The sequence below is a fragment of the Hakea prostrata genome, chromosome 4 (assembly GCF_041222555.1).
Source record: "Hakea prostrata isolate BN-2017 chromosome 4, UWA_Hpros_2, whole genome shotgun sequence".
Taxonomy (NCBI): Eukaryota; Viridiplantae; Streptophyta; class Magnoliopsida; order Proteales; family Proteaceae; genus Hakea; species Hakea prostrata.
Window position 1 is genome coordinate 12,739,655 of NC_142603.1, and position 21,337 is coordinate 12,760,991.

General features: G+C 38.2%; 1 protein-coding gene across 1 annotated transcript; it reads right to left on the reverse strand.

Annotated features, from left to right (window-relative positions):
* Positions 1–305: 305 nt before the first annotated feature.
* LOC149017967 (uncharacterized) lies at positions 306–16,392 on the reverse strand. Its single transcript, XM_089152293.1, is given in 11 exon segments — positions 306–1,115; positions 3,076–3,174; positions 3,333–3,434; positions 3,536–3,619; positions 3,720–3,804; positions 9,226–9,302; positions 12,627–12,668; positions 12,910–13,466; positions 13,469–14,093; positions 14,205–15,347; positions 15,439–16,392. Coding segments are annotated over 11 exon segments (3,660 nt in total). The 5' UTR covers positions 16,171–16,392; the 3' UTR covers positions 306–1,001.
* Positions 16,393–21,337: the final 4,945 nt, after the last annotated feature.

Sequence of the window (21,337 nt, forward strand, 5' to 3'; positions counted from 1 at the left end):
AAGCCAAATATATTGCTGCCACAAATGATTTGAGGTTGCTTCTGCAAATCATTACCATCGTAGAGGGAAAACAAGAAGGATGAAGGGTTATGACATGGAAAAAGGGAGCAACTTTCTCCCTTTTCCTAGATTTGGGACCATAAGTTTCTAATGTCATCACTGTAACCAGTGTTGCTGAAGCAGGATGGAAGGTGCAATCGTATCTTCAAAAACAGAGGAAGCAAAAGGAAAGGCAAAATATTTAACACCAAACTTTCAACAAACTCTGTCATACAACTGAAATTTTGATACCTACAATGGTTTACACCAAAAAGAGACTTAAAAAGACTTGGTGAATTATCATAAAATTGTCATTTGATGCATATGGTGTCGTGATTTTTAAGCATTCAACAGCATTCAAATGGCTTTACCAATTAGATAATACAGTAATCTTCTCCTTAAAAAACAAAAAAACAAAAAATGAATCCCTGATGCAAATAAGCTTATAAGTTCCTAAATAATATTCCACCAGATCCCTTCTACGAATTTATGAAGCAAAAAGAATCCACCTTATCAAGCCCAAAATAGCAGCATCTCATAAGTATTCATTTCTTTTTCTCATGGTAAGATCATGCAATTAAGTTACATGATTTCAACCTACTCGGTTCTCAGTACATATCTGAACCATCACTAAAATAAGATACTTAACTATACCCTTCCCAAAATTTAATTAATCTATACACTATCATGAAGTACATTTCCCATCATGTCCTCTGCAAAAATGGCCATACATGGCTGAATGACTAGTCAGGGCTTCATCTCTGACATATTTTGGCTCTTCATATACCTGTCAGCTTACTCCTGTAGCATACACGTTATCTCTATGTTTTCCTACCTTCTCCAACCTTCTGATATGTGGTACATGAAGATCCAATAGCCGGATTCATACTTACAGAACATAAATGTAGATAGTTACACTTCCATTGCACAAACGTGCACATGCCACACAAACAGAACCATGGCTAATCACTACAATGCGCTTTTAGCCTTTCCATGAAATGTAATGTCTCTGTATAGGCTGGATCTGTACGACTAACTGGCTTGCAGGAACTTATATGATCACTTGAGTCTAATACCTGCTCCAAAATCAAGAGAAAAACAAAAGCATTAGCTGGTATAAAGTCACAGTGATAAATATTTTAGACCAAGGAAAAGAAACCAATTTATGGACAAGTTGGAGCATAAATCTAGGCACCATCCCCAGCTGCTTTGTAATGCAAAAGATAACTGACAATGTGACAATTTGTTCGTACAACTTTGTATCCATTTTCCCCTCATATGGTCAAACTCATCTTTGCGCAATTCCCTTGTGCCATCAAAGGAGTCGAATTGCTAAATGACGACTGCTTGCTCTCCCCAAAACAATAGTCATTTGCCTAATTTGGCAGAACATATTAGTATAATTTTTGTGGCCTTTCAGCACCTGCTCAACCTTATGGCCTACTGAAACTCCCCCCACCACCCACCCTCCAAAAAAAAAAAGGAAAACCCTTTTGGCCCGTCCTGCATTTCAAATTTTCCCTCATATTTTCCAAAGCCCACATATTTTCATTTCTCGACACTTGTAAGATTATATCGGACTCAAAACTTGGCACACAAGTACAGGAGGGTGGAGCATTTAGGCCCCACAATACCTAGCTGAACCATCTCCCGCACAGCTATTACATTATTCTTGTTAAAAGAAAGACCTACTCAGATCTAGATGATGAAAGCCCTACGTCTACAACAAAAATCTGACACAAAAACGATTCTCCTGATCCTCCACTCTCCAAAATAATGAAGAAATTACAATATCAGTAATGGATTTCTTCCAGAAACACTCTCCATCTTGGAGCACATCTTGCACCAACATAGAAAGGCAAACCCGGTGGCAAAGGTTTCGGCACAGGTAGAGCTGGTGGAGGCAATTTCCTAGGCAGTCTTACCCCAAGAATTTTTGCTAAGAGACTATTTTGATGCCTTGACCTCAAGGCTACCACTGTGGTCCACCAACCATTGCACCGAGGCCTGCCCCTTCTCTTGCACCAACATACTCATCATTGTTTTCTCTTAAAAACCCAAGCCTCAATAGCCAGTGTGGAGCTTCTTGGTCTTCTCCCTTATAGAATCAGCATGTTCCTATGACATTTCTCCATAGTCACAGCTATGCCAGGGAAATAAGTACCTTCTGAAAGTTCAAACCTGAGTTACCAAATATTGTAAATTTTATGCATCAAAAAGGCCACAAGCATGCAGCTTCATGATAGGATTTGGGGATCTGAACTCTAAACCCTAATTTTTTTCTGTCATAAAAAACCAAGAAAAACAAACCCATATCACCTGCTGTGTTCATTTGTTTTTCCTCCAAAACCACTAGGAATCAACTGCATAATTATGCCCACCCGATAATTTCCCACCGAAAGAAGATTGTAATTGTGTTATGAGGAATAAAGAACTTAAGGCAAACTCATGAGGAATTCCCCCTTACTTTATGCACTGTAGAGAGTGGGCCATTCATTTTCCAAACTTCCACCCTGATAACTTTTTTAATATGGTACATGAGTCATCCTTCCAAAATTAGCACACAGTTAGCACATGCAGTTTTCTTAGTTCTTAAATGTACAGGACAAATTATCATCTAATAATCACATAATAATTTTCAGTCCAGTCTGACTATAAAACATGTCAGTACAGTTTTTCAACTTCAGTTTGAAAAGTCAATTCTGCTTGAAAAATAAAGATATGAATGGACGCTATACATGGTGGTCCATATAGTTGAGATTCCCATCAAATTTGACCACTTGGCCTTTTCAGGGAATTCTCCATCTAGGTAAATGACAGATCACTCACATGGGAGTGACCACCAAACCGGTTGGTCCAGCCCGGGCCGTCCTTCTAAATATCACCATCAAACATCACCCAACTGCGAGCTCTCCCCCCCCGCACACACACAGAGAGAGAGAGAGAGAGAGAGAGAGAGAGAGAGAGAGAGAGAGAGAAGAAGAAGAAGAAGAAGAAGAAGAAGAATAGAGGGGTGGGGTGGAGGAAGAAACTTACAACAAGTTCACCAAACCCAGGATATGCAGATTCAATAGGTACAATTTCCATTCGGAATGCCCATCCCCCATAGCCTTCAACAATTGGAGTCACCTTGGTCTGCGAAATAGCTCTAATCAGCCTACTTAATTGTTTCACCGGTTAAGGGAATAAAAAATAAATAAAAAAAGGAAGAAAGAAAGAGAGGATCCTCCCTAATTGCTGTAAAAATGATTTTGAAATGCAATGGATATACCTATAAGTACAATTGTCCATACCTCACTAAAACTGAGAACCTCAAGAAATCCTTTATTATGAAGGTGACGAATGAAATCATTAAATTCTATCAGTCTTGGAGATCCACTCCGTAACTCCCCTATCTACAAATATGGGTAAGAAATAATTATAATTCAAAGCATCATACAAGAACTATAAACAAGAATGCAATGGTCAGCTCAAGTTATTATGAAGAAAGACTAACGGTAGGAGCAGGACGAAGTACAAGGCCCATCCTCCAAGGCATGTCTGCAAGCTTACTGCCAAAATGCGGACAGCTATAGAAAACCTGAGGAAAAGCAATAATATTTTTCATGAATTGCTCTGTATATAAATCTGTCGAGCTCTGCCTTGAAAAATAACTTGCATAGTTCATGAAGAAAGCATACAATTCCGATGGTATTGTTTATAAACTGATTCAAGTTATCTTCTCTTGCTTGGTACAGCATCTGCTTAGCCACCAGACCTCCCATGCTACAAATAAAAACACATGGTTAGTATTAGTGAATATGTACTCTGGATACAAAGGTTACTGTAAAATTAAAATCCAGAACCCATCATACTTAAAGTTGATAATATTACTGAAAGGGAAAAAGAATGTTTTCAGATGCTTCAGACAAGATTTATGAGAGGCAATGCACAATAACATGATAACAATAAATTCTACTCGTCATCTCCATTATAGTGGTTCTACGTGAACATCATCGTGTTTGTCAGGGCCATTTATATAAGTCTTGTGCCTGCATCTAGACTGGAAGAACCTATAAACAGGAGAACAGTGGCATGAGAAGCATCAAATCTAGGTTCTCAATCCTGCTTCCGAGGAGAATCTGTTTCCAAGTCTGGAACCTCAACCAACAGGTTGCAATAGCAAACCTAACTATCAATGTTTGAGTTGTAAAGGCATACAATACTACACCCAGTGCCCAAGGCACCAGAAGGGGCAAATATATGCAGCCTGACTCCTTGCTTTGCAAGAGAAGCTGTTTGGGATGAAGGTGGGTACAGCAGCTTGGTTCCAAAATAAATCAAGCAAAGTTCAGCCTTCATCTGCAGGATTCTAAAAAAGATCCTTTGATACACATGTCTCTTTGAGGGGCTCAGCAATGAACTGGTGCTCTTATTCCCAAAAAGAACTAATAAAATCCGGATGATACTGGACACTTAGTCACTGTATGGACTTGAATAACCAAAAAAGGGAAATGGGAATCAAAACTGCAGCAGCAGTGGACTACATTCCTCTTTGGATTCTGAGTAGAGAAAAGAAATCAGAACAGAAAAAAACCAGTAGAGAAAAGAAATTACTTCATAAGAACCACCATAGTGATAGGATTGGTCATTGAATGTTCACGGATTATTTCCTTCCAAAGTTTCCACAAAATGACATGAAAGCAATCAAATGGAAAGGTAAGGAAGTACACTTAAATGATGCAAAACATTTGACTGGATGAGCATGTCAAGTTCATCCAACTCGAGAACTTTGTTATTCCCTAAAAGATTTCACTTCTCATTCCTCAAAGAGACCATCTGAAACAAGCTTTACCCAGGAGAAGTACTTGACTCCAAAAATGGCCCTCCCAGAACAGCCAATCTCCTGCATCCCTCTCGCTTCAACAGCAATAAAAACTCAAACACATAATTTCTAGAATCATTTCATTTTGATGTTTCAGTTAGACCAAGATGAGAAATGTTGAAATTTCACCAAAACTGTGCATTTTTCAATGAGTTTGGCTTGGCATTCAGGGAGATGACCAAATTTTAACAGAATGATGCATTTATTTAGACTGAAGCAAGTAGACCACCAAAAGAAAACTAACAAAAATTGGGTTGAAACATTGCCAGTCTCATATATTCTAGAGAGTTTTGTTTCAATGCCTCTGAAACCACTGAAATATTCAAAAGAATTTGTTGAGAGTATGAGTTATGCATTCACAAGCATAGATTTTGGGAATCAAATTAAACCAACTACTGGCATTCTCCTTCCGATAAAGAGAAACTATTTTGGGCCCCCTCACCAGATTTTAACAAGTTGATCCTCAGGTAATGATCCAAATTATCTACCAAACATGAGCTAGTTTCTTGTGACCTTCACTTGCAAGGACCCTTATTAACTTTTAGTTCATGTAAACAATTCCAGCTTCTTCTTGCAAATTACTGTTCCCACATTTTTCATTATCTATCATGCTAACAACATACTCATACTGTGGAAAACACATGGTAATAGAAAAATATAAAATAAAAAAGATAAGGGATAATTACTATTGGCCCCTTGTACTTTGTTTTTATTACTATTGTATCCCTTGTACTTTTCAAAATTACTAATCCAACCTTCAACTTTGTCTATAATTACTATTGCCCCCCTACCGTTAAGTTCCGTTAGTTAACTGATGATGTGGCATCTTTATATTTTCTCAAAAACCCCAAAATAGCCTTATCATATCGCTTTATTTATTTACTTTTTGTCAAGTTAAGCAGCCTTAATTCACATTGTGGGAAAAAAAACTATAATCCATTTTATCTTTAATAAAACAAAAAAACAAAAAATACAAATCAAGAAAGAATGATTGAATAAAACCCAAATGGGAACTGTAGAGGAAGGGAAATGAATTCAACTCAAATTTACAATATTCACCAAAAAAAATCAAAATAAATGAAGTTTAGTGAAGGTGGGAAACCAAATCGGATTTGAAGTCCATTTAGGGGCATTATGGGGCCATGAGGCACACCATGTGTGTATGGGCATGGATGCACTGGGGGTGTTGATGTATACAGTTATGTCACCCTTACTAACAGTTCAACTTTCTAGTGTAAGGGGTAGAACGCACAGTGATACCAGTGATACAATTACTGTTATGTTGCTTAGTGCCTTCCACAACTCTGAGTTCAGAAATTTTGCAACTTCTAACTGTATTAGATCATATTATGGATGGGTTCATGCTCTTCTATTTAATGACGGAGGCAAAAGCGGTATCTTTTCGGAGGTTGGAGTGGGAGGACTAGCAAGGGGAAATTGGGGGCAAAAAGGTAGAGCCTTCAACCTGTATATCAGATGATTCATAGTAGAAATTTGAACCTAAACCTCTTTCAACAAATGGATTCCCACAAATAACACCCAACTGAGGAGGGATCCAAAGAAAAACTGTTGAAGTATATACATTTGGGCTATTTACTGTTCACTGACACTATTCACGTGAACAGTAAAAAATCTGTTTTTACTGTTCACGGTACTGTTCACGTGAACAGTATATGCTAGTGATGCTACCGTACTTTCTATTTCTGATGTAGGAGTCTTGCTACATAAGTTTGGGAATTTTTAGAAAGCATAGTTTCTATTTTGGTGTTAGTTTCTATTTTCAGAACTTTCTATTTTAGGAGCTAGGAAGTTACTAAAGTTGTAATTTTTTGTTTCCTTTTTCTAGAAGGACAATTAGTTGTCTCTCAATTTGTATTAGATTCATTAGAAGCTATAAATAAAAGGGCTCTGTGATTCTAGACTTTTAAGCAAGAATCACAAGCCTCTTCTACTAGTTCTTCACCTCTCTTTTCTTTGTTCAAGTTCAGTTGTTGTTTTGACTATTTAATGTTTGTTTTCTAACATGGCATCATAGCAAGTTTAATCAACCTAGGAACTGTTTTCTCTCTCTTGGCTGCCCAGTTTTTTTTTCTTCTTTTTTCTTCCTTTTTCTTATCCAGGGTAACCCGAACCTTTGCTGCAGTAATTGTGAATGACTATCCTTCTTCTTTTACTTTTGAAGCATCGAGTAACAAAAAGGCCCCAAGCTTTCTGGGGATATGTCTACCTATTTGATTCAACTGAGGCTGCTACTACCTTGTTTTTTTGTGCAAATTTGAAGTTCAATCTACACTATACTGATGTCTTGGGATTCCTCTTGATTCTTGCGAAGATATGCCCATAATTCGGATTGCAAGACCTAAGTATTGTCTTCCATTGTTTGTGCTATAAGTTTAGTTGCAAGTCGTATACTAGTACCCCTGTTTCATTGAATTTCTCTCTTCTGAAAATTTCTGCTGCTACCTTCTTGCTTTACTACTTCTTCCGTTGTTTATTTCAGAATCAAGTTTAACCTTCTTTTTATCTAATACTTCTACAAAGACCTAGACGGATTATTTTTCCTTCATATCGAGATCTGTTAGAGTTTCAAATCTAGCAGAAGTTTGCTGCTATGGTCCGAGATCTGATATTATTTGCTACTGCAGCAATAACAACTGTTATTGCACTTCTTCCAAGTGGATTGCTGCAACGACTACTGCAATTTTGAGATTCCAAGCTGGTTCAATATATTTTTTTTCCTGATCTAATTTGCTCCTGCCTAAGGGTTAGCAGTTGTCCATAATTTTTTTCCCCCTTGGTGCATAAGACTTTGTCCTGTGAGACGATTTTCTGCTGCTTGATCAACTTTATTGGTGAATAATACATTGCTTTGTGGCTGCTACTTTTCCTTCTTGGGTTTCTTTTGTGTTCATACTTTAAGATGCTTGTCACTGGTCATCATTAAATTGTCCACGTGTAATGCTACACGTGAGTGGGAGAATGGTACCTTATTCTATATCTACTCAAGATGTGCTGATGGATATTATTTGTGAAGATCTTTGTCCTCAACTTATGACATTCTACAACGATATCGTTACATGTCTTTACCTATATTGTCCTTTACCTAACTACTTGGTCCATAGTAACCCATACAACCTTACCTACTTGGTCCGCAGTAACCCACACTGTCTTTTACCTTACCTACTTGGTCTGCAGTGACCCATACTGTCTTTTACCTTATCTACTTGGTCCACAGTAACCTATACTGTCTTTTACCTACCTACTTGGTCCACAATAATCAATATTGCCTTTTACCTATCTATACTTTGCCTATTACTTGCCTTCTTGTGAAGCATTTATATGGACATTGGATATTTCTCCCACTACCAGCATTATATGGATAGTATCTTTGATCCTGTTATTCTTATGGACTTTGTTCGTCTTCAACATCGTCGATTGTTCTCATTATTGGATGGTTCTGTTGACATGAAGAATTAAACTTTTTTTTTAATTTGGTGTTGATTATCTCCTGGGTGAAGTTTTCTCAGTGTTTATTGACGTCTGCCATTGCTACACGATTCAAGAATGATGCTACTTTTCAAGTTTATTCTTATTGTGCAAGCTGAAGTTTTCTTTGTGTACACTCCAGCTTGAGGGGGAGTGTTGAAGTATATACACTTGGGCTATTTACTGTTCACGACACTATTCACGTGAACAGTAAAAAAAATCTGTTTTTACTGTTCACGGTACTGTTCACGTGAACAGTATATGCTAGTGATGCTACCGTACTTTCTATTTCTGATGTAGGAGTCTTGCTACATAAGTTTGGGAGTTTTTAGAAAGCATAGTTTCTATTTTGGTGTTAGTTTATATTTTTAGAACTTTCTATTTTAGGAGCTAGGAAGTTACTAAAGCTGTAATTTTTTGTTTCCTTTTTCTAGAGGACAATTAGTTGTCTCTCAATTTGTATTAGATTCATTAGAAGCTATAAATAAAAGGGCTCTGTGATTCTAGACTTTTAAGCAAGAATCACAAGCCTCTTCTACTAGTTCTTCATCTGTCTTCTCTTCTTCTTCTTCTCTCTTTTCTTTGTTCAAGTTCAGCTGCTGTTTTGATTATTTAATGTTTGTTTTCTAACACTATAAGAAACTAATTGGTCATTTTCCATCTACATGCGCCATATTTTAAGTGATTGCCTCTGCAATTAAACTCATCAGTTAAGACAACCCCAAATGTGTAAAGAGTAAATATATGAAGACATGTATTAAGCTTAAGCATCAGAGTAATTAAAAAAGATCTGAAGTCCAATAGCCTTGTTTTACCAAACCAAAATAAGCACAAACCTGTGAGTCACAAACACAACAGGACGACTTCCAACGCCTGCAGCAATAAGTTTTTTTAGCAGCAGCGAACTAACTTCCTGTACACATCAAAACGGTCAGAAGAAGATTGACTGAAGTTGAGAGAAGAGAAAATAAAATCAAGCAACTAGAATAAACATGGAGATTCCATACCAGAGAAGAAGAATACAGGATGCATAAACAGGACTTCAAAAGTAATTATAATACAAGTTTACAAGTTTAAAGACATTACGATTATGAACTTCAAAATGATGACAAGTGAGGAAAGGATTTAGATATAACTCGGCAGTTGAGGAACTATATAAAACAAAGCATGTCACAAAAAAATGCAGAAAACTGCAAGCATAAAAATTACGGTGAAGTAATGAATACATCAATTCAAACCCAAATTCAATAGGGTATCCTGTAATTATCATGGTAAGAAGTAGTTAACGAAGAAGGGTTAGGTTATGCGTGTGTTGCCTTTGATCCAATACATCTCTATTGTGATGGACCAATTTAATAGGTCCACCCTCTCGGTAGAGACGAGATGATGTGGAATCCAGGACCGGACAGGAGAAGAATAAGAAGCAGGGCCATCAAACCATAACCATGTGGACCCGCACTGGAAAGGGACAGATCGAACCATACCCCAAAAGGTCTTAGAAGGGTCAAGGGCCAAGAAAAGAGTCAAAACACTGCTCAAAAGAAGTATCTCACAGGCTCACAAGTCACAACCCCATATTTGACTTGGTGGAAATATGCCTAAAAGATCTTGTTATTTATGAAGCCAAATCTCAATTTAACCCAAGAAGTACTGGTGATTCTTCCTAATTTCCAGCAGTCCCATTATATTGGGGATCAGGGTTTGTTTACAGTTGTACTATATGAGATGCTATAGGGGGTTAAGGCTGGTATCATTATCATCAAAATAGCGGAAGATCAACTAATATCTTGGCTGTGCACATAGCCCACCGGTTTCCTTCTTTAATTTTCTTCTGCAAATTGCAGTATTGCTGTACTGTTACTTCCAAACAGGTCTATAGGACCCAAGATCAGATTGCATGGAGGATTTAGGAGTTCAATTTAGTTTCTATTTTTATGATTGCAGCCTCTACTAGTTACTAGATTCTTTTGTTTCTAATTTTATTCCTTGCATGTTGGCTGGATATGAAGCCCAGTAGTTTCTAATTTTAGTTACCTTCTATTTCAATTATCACTAGTTGCTAGGGCAGAAGTTTCAAGTTTCAGCTCTACGAAGTTTCCTTTTTCATTGTAACCTCTGCCTAACCAGTTAATTATGCACCCCACCCCCAACACTCCTTTTTTAATTGTTAATAAAGAACAACTTGCCGACTCTTGCCTTCGGTTAGGGGAGATTCACCTTGTATTAGCAGCTGAAACAGCAGTGGGTGAGAAACCAAGGCTGACATAGCCATTCCACTACCACCCCCCTCCACCTCTTTTTTCTCCTCTCTTTCCATTGCAATCAATCCCCCTTGAATGCTACGTTCTGTGACTGCAACTGCACCTCAAGAATAAAACCAGAAGACCTTAATCAATTCCCTCATTTGTTCCAACAATCATTGCAGCTGATTACAATGTAGGGAATGTCCGAGATTTCTGCACCAGCTTCTTAAGCCACTTCGGATCACAAGATCTCTGCAACCAGAAATCCATTTCAACTGAGATTTGAAGTGGAGGCATAATCTAGACACAAAACCCCCAGTTAATCCAACTTGAGTACATGTTGCTACCTGGTCTAGTTTATAGGTCTAAACCTTCCATTTTGGATTCTCCTTCATATCTTCTTCACAAGCCACCAGCATAGGAAGAATTGCTGCAGAGGATCTTTTCTGTCAAGTATCTCACTCTATCAGAAATTGATTTCACTCTAGCGGCTAGGTTGTATGATGTCACCTGTCCTTTGATCTAGATTTCAATTTGAAAGATTTATCCAGATCCTAGTGTCACTAGGAATCTCCCATAAATTAATATCTTATCCACGGATCAAGCTAAAATTTTCAGAGAAGTTACTAGCCCTCCAAAGAAGAACTATACCAGCTTGACCATTAGATCTGATTCTATTGGAGATCTGTTTGCAGGAGAAAGAGGGGTGGGATAGTTAAAAAAAGGGGGATCCATGTGAAGTGGAGTGAGGGACAGAAAAGTAAAAGATGGAAATGAGGGATAAAAAGAATATATGGCCATCACAAGCTTAGCTTAAGTTTTCCACGAAGTTCGGGTGGGATCTTCTCAAGGCGTAGGCTAGGGAAATTGGTTGCCACCTCAGTATACAAGCTCCTTAAAGGAACCTTGTCTGCTGATTCTCCCACCCCAGTGAACCAAACAAACTTCACTTATGGAATTTTCATTGGAAATAGTACACTCTTCCCACCCCTTTTTGCCCACCCCATTTTATTCCATCAAACAAACAGTCACTTGATTTCTCTGTAATCTGGAATTTGCCAACTATGTTCACAATTCTGTTTTATACTATTTTACTTCTTAATCAGTATATGCATTAATCATTTAAGTTTAATATGAAGAGTGTTGTCTTTTAAGCATTGAAACCCATCAAACAATATCAATAAATAATGATGTCCACAAATGTTTTAACCAGGGTACCTGAGTAGGGAAAGGTTTTCTTTTAAAAGACTGATTTTGGGGTTGCAGTTTGTATCAAAATTTAACGGTACATAAGCTCTGCACATATTTTGTGGGCTTTGTTCTGTATCATATCAACATGGCCAATCTCAATACGTATGACTTGACACAGTAGCCCTAGATGAACACATCTAATGGACAGATCTACCAGAAGCCTACGGCATATTGTAGCCAGAAGCGCATCAAGAAGATGACATCAAAACCATTTGATAAGACTGTTCAAGAATGATCAAGACACTAATATTGATTTTCATATTCATGACATCATAGCCTTCTTAGGTTAAGTATATGGATCACAGACACTATAGGTTGAATATACAGATCAACAATGTAAGAAATTTAACACACCCATTTAATGTGGTTGCCCAAATTAAATCAACAGCCTATTCTAGAGTTGTACCTTTATACAGATAGGAAATCATAATTGAGTAACTTTAGACAACTGAACTCCTACCTTAAAACTTTTTTCTGGTTTTCCATCAGTGTGAACTATATGCTGTCTAGATTCTCTAAAGAAAGGCCTGTGATAACATTTTTTTTAATTCTTCTGGCATCAACTTAAAAGGTTACGAAATAAACAAGTTTATTTTTCATCCAATCAAAACATAGAATAAGGTCCTAAGAATTCTGTGTGATTTAGAAAAGCAAATTCTTTGACCAACTTGATATAACAGAAAAACCTTTTTAAAATAAAAGAACAACTATGATAAATCATCCAACAGATAAAAAGGGCAAACCTGAAGAGGGAGGGTAGCTCCAGACCACTGAGTCAGGTTTGTCTGCATGAATCATTCAATTAGATGACATATGTTCATCAGAGGGTCCCAAGTCCCCAACCTGGAGGGTGACCTTAGAAAACTAAAATTACTAGAGCTGCTATGAAGAGAGGCATGAAGGATGGCAGTCTTCACAAGAAAAAAGAACCAAATAATTTAGAAGTTCTTAAATTAAATGTTAGAAAAATAACGTAAACAAAACATGCAATATCAGACTATTAATGCATTACAATACAATACAAACCTTGTATTTAACGCTAAATAGGCGAGCACGAGGAAAATCAACTGAAAGCCATTCTCCAGGCCAAAATGTTCCCTCTTTTCCACTCTCCAGATCAATATTCTCTACCAGGCTAGATTTAGAGGTCGAGGACTTGTCCTCCGCCATGCGCCAAGTTCTAAAAGGTCCCCCACGCAGACCATGAATAAAAACAACATCCAGTAAAGGAACCTCTGACTGCGAGAGTTCGCCAGCCATGGTAGAAGGAGAAACACCCCTATCATTTGAATCTCTGGTTAGAGGTTCACCGTCACTGTTGACAGATTCTTCATGATATGCAGATACATTACAAGATGGATTATTTAATGACGGAGATTCTGGCTGAGCTCCACCTGAAGCATTTTCAGGACATTTCCAGTGCGGCAGTTCTGGATTGATTAGAAAGATCTTATCTTCATAGGTGGGACACATATTTCTTTGGATGCCAGCACCTACATCGGGACCAGTATCATCTACAGGATTTCCATCAAGTTTTCGTGAGCAAAAAATATTGAACAGTGTTGCCCTGGCATAACTCGAATTTTAAGATCATTGCAACCAGGGATATTCCCATTGGCACAATCTTCAAGCCATTTGCACCAAGTTTCATCTTCCATAACAGCCTTCTGGACTGTTGGGAGCACAGAAAGAATGGCAAGCAGCTGAGCAGCATGTCTTCGAAGATGTGCTGTAGGAGGAACACGAACACTTGAAGAATTATTATTATTCGCATCTAAAGCATTTGACTTGGAAGAGATATTTGAGGTTCGTTCCTGCGTCTCACGGACCCTTGATGCATCATATGCCTCAATAGCGGCCAGTTGTTCATAGTCATCCCTCAATAGGAAGCGTCTCACTAAACATAATACTCCAAAATCAGCTATTTTGTTTTGCGCAACAGAATCTTCAGTGCAAACCTCAGACAGTGCTTTAATGCCCTTCAGTGTAGCTACTGCTGAATCTGCGGCATCAAACTTAGGTGGGCTGTTTTTTTTCATATTTTTTAAAGCCCCGGCAAATGGTTCCAGAGAAAGAAGATCCACCAGAGGGAACATATCAACTGAATCAGTGGTCGTACTTAACTGCCTCCCTGCAAGACTAACAACAGCACCAGCTAACTGATTTGCAATCTGTGCTGCAGAAGCGGCATTTGAATGATTAATTTGAGTCTGCAAAGATCAAAAGACAATCTGTAGACGTCAGAAAAAGAAAAAAAAAAAATCAGTTAGTCAACTTTTAGACAACATGGGAACCCAAGGGATAAGATAATAACAGTGAACCTTCACTTTATCGCCCTTAGGCTGTGTGCTTCTTTTGAGTGATGTTGTCTTGCTGGAACCTAGAACATCGGTGAGCAACAGAGCAAGCCATCCTTGAGAAATCGGGATTGAGTATGGCCCACAGTCTTCAAGAATGCGAGAGAGAATTTTTATAGCTGACAACCTGGTTATGTCTGAGGAGAGCTTTCCACAAATCCAAGGCAGAAGGATACCAGACCATTTTTGGCTTTCTTCAATAGATAAATGCTTGTCTCCAGTAGAAAGCAATTCCAAGGCTTTCGCCAATGCTTCTTGCACATGCTTATGCTTTTGAGTTTTTTTAGCTGTTTCTCTCATCAGATGAAGACCCTTCTCCATTACTACTCTTTGGGCATCAGGACTTCTCTGGACTGAAACAAGAAAAGCTGAGAGTGCCATCCAAGTCAAAGAAATATCTTCAGTTTTACTTGCCTGAGAAGCAGTAGAAAGAAGAATGAAGCTCCAATCAGGAACAGAATCCGTTAGGGGTAAATTATGGTCTTCCAACAGCAGCCTAGCCACCAAACTCCCATGCCATTTCACCGTTCTTTCAGGTGCCATTAAAGCAGTCATGATAGCATATCCGTCATGGTCGAGTTCTTGAATATGTGATCGATTAACATCCGATGCTGATGCCCATTTTGCCAAGGCCCATGTTGCAAAAGGCACCGCAACATGTTGACCCTGCAGATCATCCCAGAGGCCTGGAGTAAGACCAGGAGTCAAGTTCCCTTGCCCAAATAAATTATCGTGATGTCCCAGTAACGTAAGTGGTCTAGGAACACACCTAACTGACTCCAAGTAATTCACATTAGACCCATTAGTCCTTGAAAGTCCCAACACAGTTGTACCTCCAAGAACTTTAATTCCAACACCCCGAATACCTTTTCCCCCATCTTCATCGTCCTCATTCTCAACTGACTCATCAAAATGCATACCACCATCCTCGATAACTTGAATGGCGGCTGCAATATCCCTCATATCAGCATTTCCAGGTAGAGATGGCTGAAACATAGTCTTGTCCAAGTTATCACAATTGGAAGTAACAATGTCCATGATGGCAGCAACAAGCATGCTCCTACCTTTCGAAGTATCAAAAAGATCAAATGAACTTCGACTAATTTGCTGGTCCCAGGAGAAAGCAAAAGGTCAATCTCTGAAGCTATATCAGATAAAATCCAATCCAATCCAATCAAGAAAAATTAAAACAACTCACCTTCTTGGACCGCTGAGGTTGCGAGCAGAATATAAACCTGAGAAGATAAGGAACAGCGTGTGGCCTTCCTAGCACCGCCTCGCAGACCTTGGGGTCAGCAATCAAGTGGGCAAGTGCCCTTGCAGACTCAGCTTGGGTGCCTGAGTTATTATCTGCCGAAAAAGCAACCGTCTCGAGGAGCCAATCTACAACTGCCCCACCACCTGCACTAACGATAGCCGACCTGCGAGAATCATTGGCGGCAGCAATGTCCGCAAGAAGTGCAGCAACCCTCAGCTCGAACCCGGAACGAACTTCCTGATTGGCCGTCGACAAGACGGAACTCAAAGACTTCCATAGAACACCGGCGGCGACGCCTGTATTCCTCATTTGATTAAAAACCCTGTTGAAAGATTCACTGGAGCGGTGGGCGGAGTACTCGAGATTAGCATAGATGTCACTGGCCTTGTGCTTGAATCGATCTACGTCGGTGGATATGAATGCGGCGGAGGTGATGAGGGCACAGAGGGCGAAGATGGATTTACGAGAGAGAACAGACGTTGATGTGGTGGTGGAGGAAAGCGTCGATGGATGGCGGAGAACTGGAGGGGGAGGAGAGACATGTTGGGAATGCTGGAGGTCTTTGGGGAATTCGGATGGTTTTCCGAGTGGACGAGAAGACGAAGAAGAAGAGGAGAAGCAGAAGCTGCGTCGTTTGCAGCGAAGGGTTTTACGGATCCAGAGACTCAGCATATCGAAAATAGCTATAACTAATCATCGAAACAACTAGAAATGTTGGAGATGGAGCTCTCTCATATCATCAGCAACTGATGAAAAGACGAGGACGAACGATTTCTGTCACTTTCAATTTCGAAACTTGCAGCAGAGGAGAGGAATCCGAAAGTAAACGTGAATGGTTTCGGAAGCGCTTTTCGCGCGCGAGAAAGAAGCTGGCGGTTAGTTCGGGCGGCAAAGCGTCGCGAGTCGCGTCATCACGATTGCAGACGCTAAGGATGGTCTACCGTCTACCTCTTATCTGTTAACATCCGGATTCGGATCTTTGACGGGTCATCCAGAACTTTACAGTTTCCACCCGCCCCGGGGCAAATTTGTGAGGAGTGGAGCGGATTAGGCTACTGGGCTTTTGACTGGCCTAAGGGCTAGGGCTTTTCTTAAGCAAACAATGCTGGCCCAATCTATCCAGTTGAAAGTTGAAACATCAGGCAGTTAGCTTTAATTGGGAAATGGGCTAGTCCAGTGAATAAAGCCCATAACATTTGTTCCTAGTCCTAGTCCAATATGGAGGGGCTTTTTGGTCATTTAATTAATTATAGTATTTGACTATTTGATCTGAATGGAAGAAAATTTTCTTTTTCTGGACATACCATCCAAGTTAAGACACTTAGGGATTTTTATTCGGTGGTGATCGCCTCACATAATCAAAATAAGATTGAACGGGGTTGAGAATCAAATGGCAAGGTTTACTTATAAATACTAATTTTTATTTTTACATTTTAAGGGTTGAAAGTTTATGAATTTATAAAAATCAGACCCTCATTTACCCAACTTCCAAATCCCTGTTCAAATTTCCGCGACTTGGATGGAGATGGTCCTCAAGATCAAACAATGGAGAAGGTCCTCAAGTAAATGTAGCGCAAGCTCTGCTCCTTACTTTGCCTGGAAACGACAAAACCAAACCTACCATGTTAGGAAACCTCAAAGTAGAGCTCAAATACCAAAAGAAACAGAGAAAACATGATTCAGAGGAAACTACCAAGCCTGAAATCAAATTTGGACAAGGTTTAATAGCGTTTCAGCTATGTTCAAGCAAGGCATAAGTAGCAAACTGTTGAGCAAGGTCTTCCATGTAGTTCACTTCATATGGGAATTTAGGGCTAATCTTTGGGGTTACTCGTCAGGAAAAATGTTAGAAGGAAACCATAGTTCTCTGTCCTCTAAGCTGAGAAGAAAACTAGCCAATAAAACTTAAAACTATAGACCCAGAAAAGAAAAAACAAAACAGAGAAGTTCAAGCACATAATAGAGAACCCCAAGAACAAGAGCCCATATAAGAGAGACAAGAAAACTCAAAAAAATGCTAAAAATGGCGGACAATGGAGGAATGGAGAGGGAATTTCAAGAACTGAAAACAGCAAAGCCGATGCATTACAAGTGTTTTGTAAATTAGTAAACTTTCAACCCTTAAAATGTAAAAATAAAAAATAATGTTTACAAGTAAATCTTGCATTTGATTCTCAACTGTTTGATTTTATTTTGATTACCTAGCGGGATCACCACTGTTGACAGCAGCCTGCAACAGCTACGACAAAAAAAAATCCGACACTTTGGAGCAAAAATAGAATCGTTTACAATAAAGGATAGTAGGGTAATCCATCAAACCTTGGCCGAAGGCCGAAGGGATCGATAGAGTGTTGTTTGAATCGGATAATCTCTAGTTGATCATCAGCTTTTGTACGAAGGAAGACTCTATTCCTAACTCCATTAGATCAATCATGAAAATATCTTCAGCTTAAGGGGCTACTTCACCTCTTGCTCGTTCTCTCGTATTTTTGGGACTCGTAACAATGTTGTAGATTGCCTAGCTAGGAAAGTATAGTCCTTAATAGGGAGACTATGTAGGATATTTCCACTCCTTAGTTGTAAGATCTGTGTGTTGTAATCTCAGCTTTGCCTATTCTCTAATTGAAGTTTTATCATCCCACAAAAAGAAAAAAAGCAAAACAAACCAAACCCTATTGATGGAAAATTCAAAAACACTCCTTGGCAAGTTTTTTTTTTTTTTTTGGCGGTTTTTTCCCTGGCAAGTTAATCAGCCTGGGAATTGAGCTTTCTACTGATAAATGAAAAGCACATAAACTGAAAACAGGAATTGAGTTTTAGGATCTCTTAAACAAGACCTCTACTAGCCCAACCAAGGGATGCAAGAAACTTTTGATACTTGGGTATAAATAGATTGGATTCGGCTTGGCTAGTGACAATATCACATCCACATCTTATTATATACCGAATAGATTCAGATAATATTCTATTAGTTTTTAGCTGGATTCAATTAGATTCGAATGCTATTCGAATATTGTTTTATATAGATTCTTCTAAATGAATATGAACATGCATTGATACAAGTTTTCAATTACCCATTGGCATCTTTACCATTTTATTTGCATGGATTTTATTTGAAAATTTAGAATTTAATAATTTTCATTTTGCCTACTGTTGGGGTAATTGTATTACAAATTCTTCAAACACACAAAAAATAAATTTGCAATACAATTGAGAGATGAAGATCTTTAAACAATCCGGAGAGCTTGAAGTTATAACCGAACGAACCACGTACCGATCAATGAGGTTGAGTCATACCTTGAGTGCTGTCTTTAAGGTAATTGATGCACCCTACTACCAAGGGTTCTTCGCACCACCACCTCCAAGATAAAGCAACCTCCAACTAGAAGATGAGGTAGTTCTTCTAGTCCCTTCAAGGAGCCAAAAGCTAGAGCACAACACTTAGACAGCTCAAGAAAGAAATTAACTTTGTAATACAAATTGTGCAAGTGTGAGGAGTGTCTCAATTACACACCACATGGAAGGAAATGTTGGGTTTATATAAGCCCAAACCTCACCTTACACCCCTTAGAATTCTTAAGGCAATGAATTGGATTTAATCCATTCAATAACCTCAACCCCACTCATGGTAATGGCCATAAATGGTCATGAAGTTAAAATGAGAATTGATGGTCAAGAGTTAGAATTGAAGTAAATTCCACCCTTCAAGTAACCCCACCACACCACCATGATCAAGACCATTAAGACCCATGACCAATGTCATGAAGAGCCTCATAAACAAGGTCATGAAAGGCCTCCTTTACTCATGGTGCCTCATTACTACCCTTACCTCATGGGTCCCACACACAACAAAATAATTAAATAAAAGAAATGCAAAAACTAAATTTGAAACTTAATATAGATTTTTAATAAAAAACCTAACATCTACTCTTTTTACTCTTTGACTTTCTTACATTTTTTTCACTATTGATTTTTCTTTTCATTATTTTTTATAGAAAATATAGAAAAATATATCCATGTATCTTAAGGAGAAGAAGGTAGTGGAATGTCCGTATCTTGGACATCACATAATTTGTAGTAGTCAACGAGAAAATTAATAGGGTAATTTTCATCTTGGACCCCTAAGGTTTGATCCATGTCACTTTTAGTCCAAAAAAAGTTTTCCTTTGCATATGGCTCCCCTGAGGTTTTTATAAATGACTAATTAAGGACAAATCATAATTTTGATGACAAAATACCCTTATGGTGCAATGGTCAAGATTGCACCAAAATTATAATTACAATTTTAGCCTATTCATTTTATATTCAAGGGTCTTAAGATTTCAAATTTACAAACTTATACCCTTACTGAAACTCAATGAAATCTCATTCCCATTTTGCAAGAAAAGAAAACCACACTTTCAAGAATATTGAAATCTACAAAATATCTAAGCTATTTCTTGAAGGTTCACCTCTTAGACAACGTACGAATCTGAAGACAGAAACCTCTTTTTATCATAAAAAAAAAAAGAAAAAAGAAAAAAAGAAACCGAATAGATAACTCATACATTTCTCTGAAAACACTAACCCTAGAATATTCCTAGCTTGAAGATTAAGGAAGACGATTTCTCCAAATCTAACTCGAAACTGATCTGCTTCAACCCTTGATTTCGTAGCCTTATACCCCTAACCCTTGACTTTCGTAATCCGACTTGTATTTCTGTATTTCATACTAGCGTACGAGCCGTTGACTCCATCGATTGGAATAACCATGGTCCCGCGAACCTTTAAGAAATAGCTTAGGTATTTTGTGGATCTTTCAATAAGGATATAAGTTTGTAAATTTGAAATCTTAAGACCCTTAATATAAAATAAGAAAGGTTAAAATTGCAATTAGGTAATTTGTAAATCTTTCAATAAGGTATACGTTTGTAAATTTGAAATCTTAAGACCCTTAATATAAAATAAGAAAGGTTAAAATTGCAATTATAATTTGTTTTTTTAACGAACACCGTTAGATCGAAATGACATACATGGTACAATCTTAACCATTGCACCATAAGGGTATTTTGGTCATCAAAAATATGATTTGTCCTTAATTAGTCATTTCTAGAAACCTCAGAAGAACCATATGCAAAAAAAAAAAATTTAGACTAAAAGTGACATGGATCAAACCTTAGGGTACAGATGAAAATTAATATGCATAGCTCAACTAGATATATGAGCCAAAATGAGCTTTCATCGAATCAACGCACGTGTGCACTTTCATGTTTTCTAAGAAGTTAAAATAACAATTTGTTATATCTCAACTAGGTACAACTGTAAAAGAACAAAAATGAGCTTTCGTCGAATCAACGCACGTGGTGCACTTTCATGTTTCCTAAGAAGTTAAAATAGTAATCTAGACTAGCCTAATTTGTCTACCATGGAAATCCTGTACGTGGAATCTTGTAGATAATCACAATCGATTAATTCTTTCTTTGGAAAACGATAATCATTATCAATTACAGTCATCATCATCCTTTAAAATTATCTTTACCTTTGACCAAGACTGTTTGTTTGAAACTGAAAAAGTTGACTATTTATTTAGGCACTTAGTGATGGTGACACTAAAACAACCAGTCAACATTGCTACCAGACACTAAAACAACCGGTCAAGATTGCTACCAGACCAAGGAAATTTCTTAGTAGAAGTTGCAACGACCATGGCTTTAGTTCATGGTATTGATACAAGAATTGGTCTAGCATCGAATTTGACATTAGCACCAATGTAGAGAACCATGGCTAGGGTTACAGCCAAGTTGGGTTGGCCAGGCTTTTTCAAAACCGGTCTTAGCCCTAAATGCTAGTTTATTTTGAA